This window comes from Choloepus didactylus, chromosome 16 (assembly GCF_015220235.1).
Source record: "Choloepus didactylus isolate mChoDid1 chromosome 16, mChoDid1.pri, whole genome shotgun sequence".
In the NCBI taxonomy this organism is placed as follows: Eukaryota; Metazoa; Chordata; class Mammalia; order Pilosa; family Megalonychidae; genus Choloepus; species Choloepus didactylus.
The window spans coordinates 1,394,659-1,406,768 of record NC_051322.1 but is presented as its reverse complement, the minus strand read 5'-3'; the positions used below and the strand labels follow the sequence as shown (position 1 = coordinate 1,406,768).

Genomic DNA, 12,110 nt, shown 5'->3' with positions numbered 1-12,110 from the left:
AAACAAGGTTTTTTTTGTTTTTTTTCATGATGATCAATTTATTTGCATTTCCTTTTATGGCTGGTTCTTCTGTGTCCTCTAAGACATCTGTACCCTGATCTTGAGAAGATATACCCCTTGTTTCCTTCTAAAGCCTTGTTATTTTAGCTGGTACATTTAGATTAATCTATCTTAGTTCATATTTTTAAAATAGAAAACGCAATTTAATAAAATAAGAATTCAAAGTCATTATGTTATATAATTTTTTAAAATCTTTTTTTAATTGTAGAATATAACATGTATACATAGACATGATATCTTTCTATGAAATTTAACAAGTAGTTGGAGAACAAATTTCAAAAAATATTATAGGTTAGGGTTCCACGATTTCAGTTATTTCCTTATTGTAAAATATAACATATATACAAGGTAGCATCTTTCAAAGGATGCTTTAGCAAGTAGTTATATAGGAAGTTTTCAAAGTTGTTATAAGTTATAGTACCATAGTTTCAGTTATTTGCTTATTGTGAAATATAACATATATACAATAAAGTGATAGCATTCAAATTACAATTTAACAAGTAGCTATAGAACACATTTCAAAGGATGCTATGTGTTATAGTTCTGCTACTTCAGTTCTTTCCTTCTAGCTGTTCTAATACCCCAGGAACTAAGAAAAAGAAAATTATATAAAGATTCAGTATTCGTAATCCTTTGTTAAATTCCATCTTGTCTGTTGCTACCCCTTCCTCTAGTTTAATCACTTTCCCGATGTTCAGGTATGTCTAGGCAGTGACCTCCCTAAATTGTTCATGTTATAAAGGGGTATCAACTTTGAGAAAAGGGGACACATCTAGTTGATATTCTTGAAGAGCCTATTGCCTCTGGGTTTTAGAACTTAGCTGGCATAGGAGTTCTCTGAAGAATTTAAGTTTCTGAAGATAAGCTTAGTGAGTGAAACCTTTATAGGGTCTCAGATAGGGATCCGGGTATTCATTAAGGTTTTCAGGACTACTGTTGACTTGGGCTTGTCATATTGTGGTCATTTGGCATATCTAGGTGAAGCTTGCATAGGAGTCAACTCCAAGAAAGCCGCTTGACTCTATTGGAGTTCTCTTAACCACTGAAAACTTATGTTGTTGCCTGTCTTTTCCCCCTTTTGGTAAAGAAGACATTCTTAATTCCTCGGTGCCAGGGTCAGGCTCATTCCCAGAATCTGTGTCCCATGTTGACAGGTAGGCTCATTCATCTTGGGTGTCCTATCCCACATCTGGGGAAGAGTTATGAATTTATTTGCAGAGTTAGGCTTAGAGAAAGTCCACATTTGAGAAACAAAAGAGGTTCTCTGGAAGTGACTTTGGATTTCCTTATAAATGTTTGATTCATCTTCTCAGTTTCTACAAAAAATCCTGCTAGAATTTTGATTGGGATTTTGTTGTATTTGTAAATTAATTTATGGAGCATATTCTTTAATTTCAGCAATGTTTTATAGTTTTCAGTGTAGGAGTCTTCCATATTGTCTTGTTTTTCTGTATTTTAAGTTTTTGGTTGCTAATTTAACTGGTATCGTTTTTAAATTAAATTTTTTACTTGTTCATTGTTAGAATATAGAAATGCAGTTGATTTTTATATTTTGTCTCTGTTTCCTATGAAATGTCTAAGTGATCTTATTGTTCTAGTTGCTTTTTTGTTTTTTCAGATTTTCTACATAGATGATCACGTCATCTGCCTACAAGTTCAGTGTTACTTCTTTCTTTCCAATCTTTCTGCCTTGATTTTTGTCTTGGTCACATCCTTGGGGAGGCTCTCAGCCTAGTGTTAAAAGGGAGGAGTAGGGAATGAGGGTTTCTCAGATTCATCTGGTCCTCCGCCCATCGCAGATAACTGCTGGGTATAGGAGGGAGACACTGCTTGCCTGCTCTCGGTCTGCTCTCAGACTGCTTGGACTGCTTGGCCTGCTTGGCCTGCTCTTGGCCTGCTCTTGACTGTTTGCGGCCTGCTCTCGGCCTGCTCTGTCTGCTCTCGGTCTGCTCTCAGCCTGCTTGGCCTGCTTGGCCTGCTTGGCCTGCTCTTGGCCTGTTCTTGGCCTACTCTGTCTGCTCACAGCCTGCTCTGTCTGCTCTCGGCCTACTCTGCTTGTTCTGTGCCTGCTCTTGGCCTGTTAGCCTGTTCTTGGCCTGCTCTCGGCCTGCTCTTGGCCTGCTCTGCCTGCTCATGGCCTGCTCTCGGCCTGCTCTGCCTGCTCACGGCCTGCTCTGCCTGCTCATGGCCTGTTCTGCCTGCTCATGGCCTGCTCTCAGCCTGTTCTCGGCCTGCTCTGCCTGCTCACGGCCTGCTCTGCCTGCTCTTGGCCTGCTCTCTGCCTGCTCTCCCTGCTCATGGCGTGCTCTGCCTGCTCTCGGCCTGCTCTCGGCCTGCTCTTGACCTGCGCACAGCCTGCTCTGCCTGCTCGCAGCCTACTCTCAGCCTGTTCTTGGCCTGGGCACAGCCTGCTCTTGGCCTGCTCGCGGCCCGCTCTTGACCGCCTTGCGGCCCACTCTCATGCCCCACCTTGTGTCTTTTTTTTCAGTACCTGGTGAATGCCCATGGAAAAGAGTCAGTGGATATGTGCAGGTTCTCCTATTGTTTGGGATTCTTGGGGATTCTAAATTAGGCAACTTGTTAGGCAGAACTCCCTTGGCGTTAGATTATCAGTTGACGTTCAGCTGGTTGGTCTTCCCTCTGTCCTCTCCCTCCTGCTGTGACCCAGATGAGCACATCTGACAGGCTCCTATCTCCTGGGAGAGCCCATCCTCTTGTATTTTAGTTTCTTAGATTCCTGTGTGACTCTTGAATGGGCTTAAAATTCCATCTTGTGTGTTATTTGTCTGGTCTTCAGTTATCAGGGTGGGGATGAAATTCTTTCATGGCTTTTTCCTTGCTATGTGGAAGCAGAAGTATGATCTGAATTTTAAAGCAGATTATGAAGCAAAGCGGGTGATCATATGTCCAGGCAATAACCCCTGTTAAGCTCGTGTTGAGTTTGAGGCATGCTCCGCATACAGGCCAGTTCCTTTTTTTTAGTTTCTCATCTCCTACTCTTATTCCCCTTTGTGTGCTTTGTTGGGATAGAAGTAATTACTATACTTTATCATTATTTGGTCACACTTTTTACATATAATCTGTAATCAAGTGTGGCTTTTCTGCTTATGCTCTATTTAATCCATTATGACATTTGACCCATTTTAACTAATTAAGAACAGAATAGTTATAGACTTATTTTGCTGCTTTAAAATGGATTAACTTTGGATATGCATTTGTGAACAATAAACTAAATGTCATAAACATATTTCAGTGATGCTTTGAACCTGTCATGGGATCTGGAATTTAGTAGACACTGAGATATTTGAATATTCATATCATTTTAAGGGCATTTTACTGAGTTATATATAAAATGCTATCAGTGCTTATAAGGGTTATTAAAGGCTCCAAAGAGGTCACATACTCTTTGTGATTGAGGAGATTTGGAGAGGCTGGTGTACCAGTTTGTATATATTATGTCCCCCAGAAAAAGCCATGTTCTTTGATGCAGTGTTGTGGGGGCAGACATATTAGTGGGGATTAAGTTGGAACATTTGGATTAGGTTGTGTCCCTGGAAATGTGCCCCACCCAACTGTGGGTGATGACTCTGGATAATTTCCATGGAGGTGTGGCCCCACCCATTCAGCATGGGCCTTGATTAGTTTGCTGGAGCACTGCATAAGCTCAGCTAGAAGGAGCGAGCTTGCTATAGCCAAGAGGGATGGGAGTTGAGAAGAGAGGAGCTGCAGATAAGAGATAGTTTGAAGATGGCCGTTGAAAGCAGACTCTTGCTCCGCAGAAGCTAAGAGAGAACAAACACCCAAGAGCAACTGAGAGTGACATTTTGAAGAGGAGCTGTGGCCTAGAGAGGAACATCCTGGGAGAAAGCCATTTTGAAACCAGAACTCGGAGCACATGCCAGCCATGTGCCTTCCCAGCTCACAGAGGTTTTCTGGATGCCGTTGGCCATCCTCCAGTGAAGGTACCTGATTGTTGTTGCGTTACCTTGGACGCTTTATGGCCTTAAGACTGTAACTGTGTAACCAAATAAACCCCCTTTTATAAAAGCCCATCCATTTCTGGGGTTTTGCGTTCCGGCAGTATTAGCAAACTAGAACAGAGGGGTTTGGGTCCAAGGAGCAGCAAGGGGCCTCAGGTAGCTGTAGGACAGGCACTTGAGGGAGGCAAGAGTGGGGAAGGCAGGTGCAGGCATGGGAATGCTGGGAAGTTAGCTCAGGATGAATGATCTTCCTAGTAATTTGGCAGATAATAAAGAGGTTTTTTGCGTAGAAATGAATCTATTTTAGTTGTTTTCAACAAATTCATTTGGAATTTGGATTGATTTAGGGAAGTAATAATGGCGCTCAATTAGAAGTGATTCTGTATATACAGGCAAAAAATAATGAGTGGCTGTGAGGTTGGTGGGGAGGGTGTGTGTTTAAGAGGTTTGGAGTGAGAATATGCAGTTCTCTGAGTTCCTTTTTGATCTTCCTTTGGAGGAGCATCTAGAACTTGGCCCGTGAATTCAGATGAATGCTTTCGTTCTATGAGGAGAAGCACCTCAGCTATTACACTTTGGAAGTGTGGTGCAGGGCACATTTATTGCTGGAGAAAGGATTTAATGGAAGGATTTAGTTAAAATAATTCTGAGAGGAAAATACTCTTGTTTCCATAATTGATAATATTCATTATAAACTATTTCACCAAAAGTAAAAGGCTGATTATGGATGACTCCATGAATGCATATCTGAGAGCTGATTTAAGTTGAACATTTTTAAGAAACGATGACATTAGCTTTAAGCACTAGCATTTCTGTTGAAGTGTCTCTGCTGTTATGTGTGTGGAGCTTGCTTCTATCCTGTGCAGCTCTGAAATTATTAATGTAAAATAGGTATTTTGTAAACACTTTGTGTTGTCAGTAACCCTGTTGGTTTGTGAGGGGTGTGAATTTTATATGTGCTGTGACTTGTAAAATTCAGGGATTTTCTTTTGTTACGAGTGTCTCCCAACTCTCATATTAGTATGTTGCTAGAATGAACAATCAGCTACTTAATAGAATGTTGGTCAGAGATCAGACAACATTGGCGTGGTCTGTTACAGTTGGGCAGGAAAAGCTAATTGGTGCTGAGTGCTCCCTGGGGGAGAGGACGTGGTGGTGCATGGAGAGTGGTTAGCTTCCGTCTGTCCAGTCCAGAGCAAAGATGAAAGAAAAGAGTCCACAAATTCACACAGTGATGAAGGCACTAGCAGAAGTAACAGCCGTCCCCTGAGTGTAAAATTAAAACTGTTGGAGTAGCTGGTGATTATTGAGGAATTCAACCAGTTCTTCAGAATTGTTAACTGTGTACTTTTAGCAGATATTTAAGGCAGATGATCATATTGTTTTCATACTATGCCATGTTCATAGTGTAATATTATCAATATTTTGATAACTTTTGATCTTATGCTTACCATGAACTGTTTTTCTTAGACACTTGATTACAAGTAATTTCCATAGAAAAGAATAGTAATCGCTTTATACTACCTGAATATTAAAGGATATTAAATATGTTGTTTGTTTTGTGACAGAATAACCATCTTTCTCAGAAATTTCAGATCTTGATTATTTTCTACGGATATATTTTCTATGCTTCAAAATATTTTAAAATTATTTGCTACATCTTAATGATAGGCAGCAGATACAGAGAAATTTTGTCTTTCTCCTTTTTTAATGTGTCTTTCACAGCAAATGTGAAAGAGCAGAAAAGGAGCTTGCTAGGAGAGCAAATGTAGTTAAATGAGAACTAGGAATCCTCTTGAGTGACCCCTGGGGAGCATGAGATCAGTGTGGGCACCCTGCTCCTGAGGCCCGGTGAGGCCAGCTGTGGTCGGGGACCAGGCTGCGGATTGCCAAAATACGCGTTCTTTTTTAAGTGTATTTTCTGGCTAAGTGTGGGAATATATTATCACTTAAAAAGATACATTAATATTCGTTTCACATATAGTTTCAAAGGAGATAGTATTGCATATTATGAATAAAACGTGGCTTGAAGCGCGGGCTGTGGGAGGAGCAATTGCAGCCAGCAGCATCCTAGTGCCCTCCAGCTGCTGAGGGGCACACAGAGAAGGTCAGCTCGGTCAAAGGGTGGGGCAGGTGCCCAGAGGAGGTCGGCGAGGCTGTCAGCTAAGCCTGCTCTGCCATGGTGCCGAAAAGGCAGCGCGAAAAGAATGATGCTTCAGAAATTGTGCAACCAAAAGCGAAAAGGGGAGCAAAGGGAAAACAAGCTTAAGTGGCTGACCAAGAAACTAAAGATTTACTTGCAGGAATTGGAGAAACTAAAAATTAAATGTCCAGCCTCTGATGCAGCAGAAGAGAAAGCAGCCCAATCTAATTAACATTGAATACCAGGTCTTATCACTGGTCCCTGTTTCTCCCTTCTTTTGCAAGCCAGAGGAATATTTTTATCGACTAGTTTGTAAATGCAAGGTTTTTAGCAGCTCTAGAGGAAGCGTTTGTAAGAAGGAGATTGGAATCCCACTTCATTCCATTTTTTAAGTGGAAATGCTTTACTTTTAAAAAGGGAAGTCATTTGCTTGTTTATTTTTTGGTACAATCAGAAGATAGTAGGATACTGAATTACAAGGAGGCTTTGACAGTCTTTGATGTCAATGTAACATTCCATACTCGGGCTTGGCAGTTGTTATGCCCTGTGATACAATGCGTACTAAATGATATGTGTTGAACATCATAAATTGCTTCTATTCCCATGTTCTTTAGTAGACTTGTTTCTTAAAACCGCTCGCTGATCTTGCCTTACCTGTGTGTACTCTGTAACATCCTTGGTTGCTTTTGTTGTCCAGTTTTCCTAATAACTTTGTTACATGCTGTGAAAGATTGGAAGTGTGAACTTGTATTGTATATGATATTAAATTGTGAATTAGAGGGACTTACGATGTAGCAGCTTATCAACATTTGAAGATACTGCTACTTGATACCCTCTAAAGGAAAACTTGCCTCCAAATTTTAAACTGGAAAGTCACTAGAGTAACTTTAGAAATGAATTACAACTACATGGCTTTTTAGACTTTCGGTACATACATTAAGAATCGTGTACAAATTGTTCAGAATGTTTGAGTGCTGATCTTCAAAACAACCAATAAAATCTCAATTATGAAAGAAAAAAAAAGTAGCTTCAGCCCTTATGGGTTTCATTGTGTCGTTGAGGAACACACAAAAAAACATAAAAATATAATATAATCCATATAAACTATTTGATAGCCTGAAAACAAATGTTTGCTTCTGGTAAGTAGGGTGATACTATTATTTTTAAAATAGGTATTTAACATAGTTTTGTAAGTTGAACGTAGTTTTGAAAATCAACATAATGACTGATGTAGTTTTTGACAAAGTAAAATGAATTTCTTCTGGTTCAGGTAGCTGTCAGAATAAACAAAATGTAAAAAAAATGAACCTTTGCTCATGTTAAAACAGTAGTTACAAAATGTAAAAGTAGGCCCAGAAAGTCTGAAATGCCGACAGAGGGAGGGAAGGCCAGAGACAAGGGGTCGGGGTGGGGGTGGGGGGTGGGTAGAGGGAGGGAGAGTGAATTTGACTACATTTTAGTTACTTTTAACAGGTGACTTCTCAAGTTATCTAAATCATGTTACATGGAGAGTGGTCTACTGTATATCATGTTATATATTGTATTTTATAGATATTTAAGTATTTTATAAAACTTTATAGATGATTGTTCTACAATAGATTTATGTAGACAATTTAAGAATTTACACGATGTATTATGGAGAAGAATCATTTTAGAAATAAAGCTTTAGCCCTCTTAAAGGTCTTCATTCTGTATCTGTGTCCATAAAGCGACTAGTGGAGGGTGATTTTATATCTAGTTTGCTTTATTTCTTTTTCCTTTCAGTTAGTTATGTGCTAATCAATGGCATTCAAAACATTAATTTTAAAGGATTTATACATCTCCATGATAATCAGTTTTAGTCATCAATCAATTATTTTGTTTAGTAATATATTTGGTCTTTGTGACCTGACTGAAATTTGAAACAATGAACGAAATTTGGCAAAAAGTCTTCCAAGTGGAATTCTCTTTTTCACTGACAAAGAAATTCTTGCTCCTTTTTTATTGGGGGGATATTTAATTATTTGTGTTTTGTACTTTAGTGAGACAAGTATATTGTTAGTAACTATGTCCATATGAAACACATTTATTTTGAAAGTATAGAGAAATATCTGAACTGCTTTGTTTTTTTGTTTTCCCAGAAGTTATTTCTAAAGTAATTATAAATCAATTGAAAATTGAACTCTGGTGTGCTATTGTTTCATTAAGTTGATTATACTTCTTCTTTTTTTTTAAGGTAAAGTGCAAGTTAAGAGTTCAGACATACAAGTTGGAGACCTCATCATAGTGGAAAAGGTTGATGCATTTTAAATTTATTTTAGAGCTGATATATGCTGGTTATTAACATTTAGCTTGATTGCAACTAACTGAATCTGAAGTGTTTGAGACACATATTTTAAATCTTAACTTCCTTGCAAAGATTTGATATATGTTGAAGAAAATCTAGATTTTGGCATATTCTGTCTGTTTGGAATACATTTCACTGTGTGTAGATGAAGTCATATATTGTCTGCAATGGGAAACCTGATAACTGCTTAATGTTGCACAAATTAGAATTATTTCATTTGACCACAGAATTATATGTTAGAACTTATTTATAATAGAACTGTTTCAGTTTCCAGAGTAATCTTTTTACAGAAAGCTGTATTATATATAATTATCAGATATTCATTGCTATGGTTTAAAAATTTAAAGAGGGAAACGTGAAAAGAGACTGAACATTAGAAAAGAAAAAGTTTAGGTCTGTGTAGGAAGAAGCCATAAAGATGAAATCGGAGGTCAAAGATGGAAATCGTCAGGGCTGTGGACAGCCTCGAGTGCAGCCGAGTGAGTGTCCGTGGCAGCCCCTGAGTTTGCAGTAGAGGAGGGGCTCCAACAGTCGCAAGTCTCCCTTGCCCACAAGTGTGTGTAAGCGGGCTCTGGGGCCTGCGCCTCCTCTCTGAGCATGGCGTTAATGCCGTCACCTCTGAGGGTTCTGGGAGACTTCATGTGCTTTTCTACACTCTCTGATTTCCTGCTGCTTTACTTGTTTTTTTAAGCCCTAGGATAACTTTTCTCTAAAGTTACGTGTTTCTCTTAACTAAGGTCTCGTGCAGAGCTCTTGGCACCAGCTGATGCCCATACCTCACAGGGGCACACCCAGCCTGAGCCACCTACTGAGACGTTTACTACAGAAAGGTCTCTCTATAGAAGAAGAAAAATGGTCTCCATCTTGTTGCGTTAGTCTATACAAAGAGAATCAGGGGATTTTGGTATTTATTTGATTTTATAAAAATCGGTAAAACTAAATGGGTTGTTTTGCACTTATTTACACAGTGTTCAGTTTTATGGATACATAAGTTAATAAACTGAAACTTTCATCCTCTGTTAGATTTCTGCGTTGCAATACCACAGTAACATCCTTGTACATATATTCTTGCACATTCCTGTAGGATAAATTCTGAAAAGAGTATTTGCGTCATACATTAGTTATATAAATTTGGATGCAATTTTTTTTTTCCCAAACAACGTGTATTATCTCACCACTTCTGTGGGTCAGGATTCTGGGTGTGGCCTCATTGGGTCCTGTGGCCTGAGGTTTCTCACAAGTTTGCAACTAGGGGTCAGCCGGGCTGCCGTCATCTTGAGGTTCCGCTGGGGTGGATCTGATGCCAGGATGCAGGTCATCATCAGGTGAGGGCTTCAGTTCCACAGCTGCCAGTCAGATGCCTCTCAGTCCCTGGAGAGGTGGGCAGAGCTCTGCATTGGGCAGCTCCCAGCAAGGTGGCCAGTGTCGTCAGAGTGACCAAGGGCGGGAGTCTGCCAGCAGAGCGGAGGCATTGGCCTTGTAACCTGGTCTCAGAACTGACACCCTGCATTTTATTTTCTCTTTTGCCTGTAGTGTTTGTTGTGGAGTTTGACGACTGGAATAGAGTCATCCTTATGTGATCAGATGATTACTGTGTTACCTTTTCATTCTTGGAGCTCCGTTGCCTTCTTAACTCTCCTATTTTCTTCTCTTTGCTGTTTAGTTTGATGTAGCTGTGCACCCCCCTCTTATTTTTCTTCAGTCTTCCCATTTTACTGCAATGGTTGCCTATTCTTCCCTGTGCTTTAGGTAGCTCATCTCAGTCAGATACAACAGGAAAGGTGTGAATCCAGGTCAGTTTGTCTTGCCGTCTGCCTTCAGCTTCCTGTCTGTCCTCACAGTGTGTTCTTCATCAGTAGAGACAGAGCTGGACTTACGGGCTTCTGTCTCTATCCAGGGAGGGGGATTATAAGGTGTCCTTGCATCTTTTCGTTACTGTTTGTCACTTCAGTTTTCTGGAGGATGGTATGAGGTGATGGAGCCCAGATTTGGGGGAGTGTTCCCCATGAGCCTGTGTGCGAAGATGGAGTGCCTCTTGAGTTCATCTGTCATTATTTCTTGATGCAATCCACTTTTTTGGTGGTGTTATCATTTCTAGGGTAAAAACTTCCAACTTTATCCTAAAAATTAAAGATTGGAGAGCAGAACTAGAGGAATAAATATTTTTATTAATCAATAGGAAATGTTGTTCCACACTAAAAATTTAACTACCCATGTCAATTTTTTATATTAACATTTTTATCACCCATTTTCATATAAAAATTTTCCACATACTTTATTTAACTAAAGTTGAACATTCAGAAATTTGAGACATAATTTCCAATGTTACAATGCATTAATATTTTATTAGTAGATTCATATTTCTTGAACTCAGTTTTTTGGTTTTGGAGTGATATAACATAACCTTTATAGTGAAACAGTAAAGATTGGGTAGCAAATTACATTGTCCTTTACTCTTTTTTATTTTAATGCATTTTTTATTGTGAACTTTAACATATATACGTAACAGTGATAAATTTCAAGGTATGATTTAACAAATAGAGAACAAACTTCAAAGAATGTCGTGGGTCACAGTTCTACAACTTCAGCTATTTCCATTACTGTAAAATATAACATACATAAAGAAAGGTGTTAACTTTCGATATACAGTTCAACAAGCAAATTATATAGGTAATTTCAAACATTGTTATGCGTTACAGTTCCACAGTTTCATTTCTTTCCTTATTATGCAAAATAGGGTATGTACAGAAAGGTGAAGACTTTCAAAGCACAATTCAATCAGTAGTTATAGAGCAAATTTCAAAGGATGTTATAGGGTATAGTTTTACCATGTCATTTACCTCCTTCCACCTATTCTAACACCCCAGTATCTAAATATTTATATTTATATTTATATTTATATTTATATATTTATATGAAGTTTCAGTATTCATAGACCTTTGTTAAATCTTGTTTCTTATTACCCCTTCCTCTCACTTTATCTTTTTCTCCATTTTCAGGGGTGTCTAGGCAGTGAGCACCTTAACTTGTTCATATTGAAAGGGGGTGGTGTTGACAGTATGGGAAAGGGGGCCGCATCTGATTGTTGTTCTTAAAGAGGCTGTTACTTCTAGGTTTTAGGACTTGTCTGGCATAGGAACACTCTGGTGGCATGTTTCACAACCTGGTTCCTTCTTACTGCTGCTTAGTATTCCATTGTATGTATATACCACATTTTGTTTATCCATTCATCTATTGAAGGACATTTGGGTCGTTTCCATCTCTCGGCAATTGTGAACAGTGCCACTACAAATATCATAACGTCAGTCTTTTTTAAATTTATTCAGGCTTACATTATGCCTCAGCATATGATTTATCTGGGAGAATGTTCCATGAGCACTAGGGAAAATGTATATCCTGGTAATTTGGGATGTAATGCTCTATATGTGTCTGGTAAGTCTACTTCATTTATCACAATTGTTTAGGTTCTCAGTTTCTTTATTGGTCCTCTGTCTGGTTGATCTGTCTATAGGAGACAGTGATGTATTGAAGTCTCCCACAATTATTGTGGAAACATCTATTGCTTCCTTCAGTTTTGCCAGTGTTTGTTCATGTACTTTGG

General features: G+C 39.0%; 1 protein-coding gene across 8 annotated transcripts in view; it reads left to right on the top strand.

Annotated features, from left to right (window-relative positions):
- Positions 1 to 12,110, top strand: part of ATP9B (ATPase phospholipid transporting 9B (putative)) — a 415,099-nt gene that overhangs the window by 107,568 nt on the left and 295,421 nt on the right. For all 8 annotated transcript variants that reach the window (XM_037805661.1, XM_037805663.1, XM_037805662.1 and 5 more), the window contains one exon: positions 8,399 to 8,457. In XM_037805661.1, the coding sequence (XP_037661589.1) occupies positions 8,399 to 8,457 (59 nt within the window). The remainder of the gene's footprint in view (positions 1 to 8,398; positions 8,458 to 12,110) is intronic.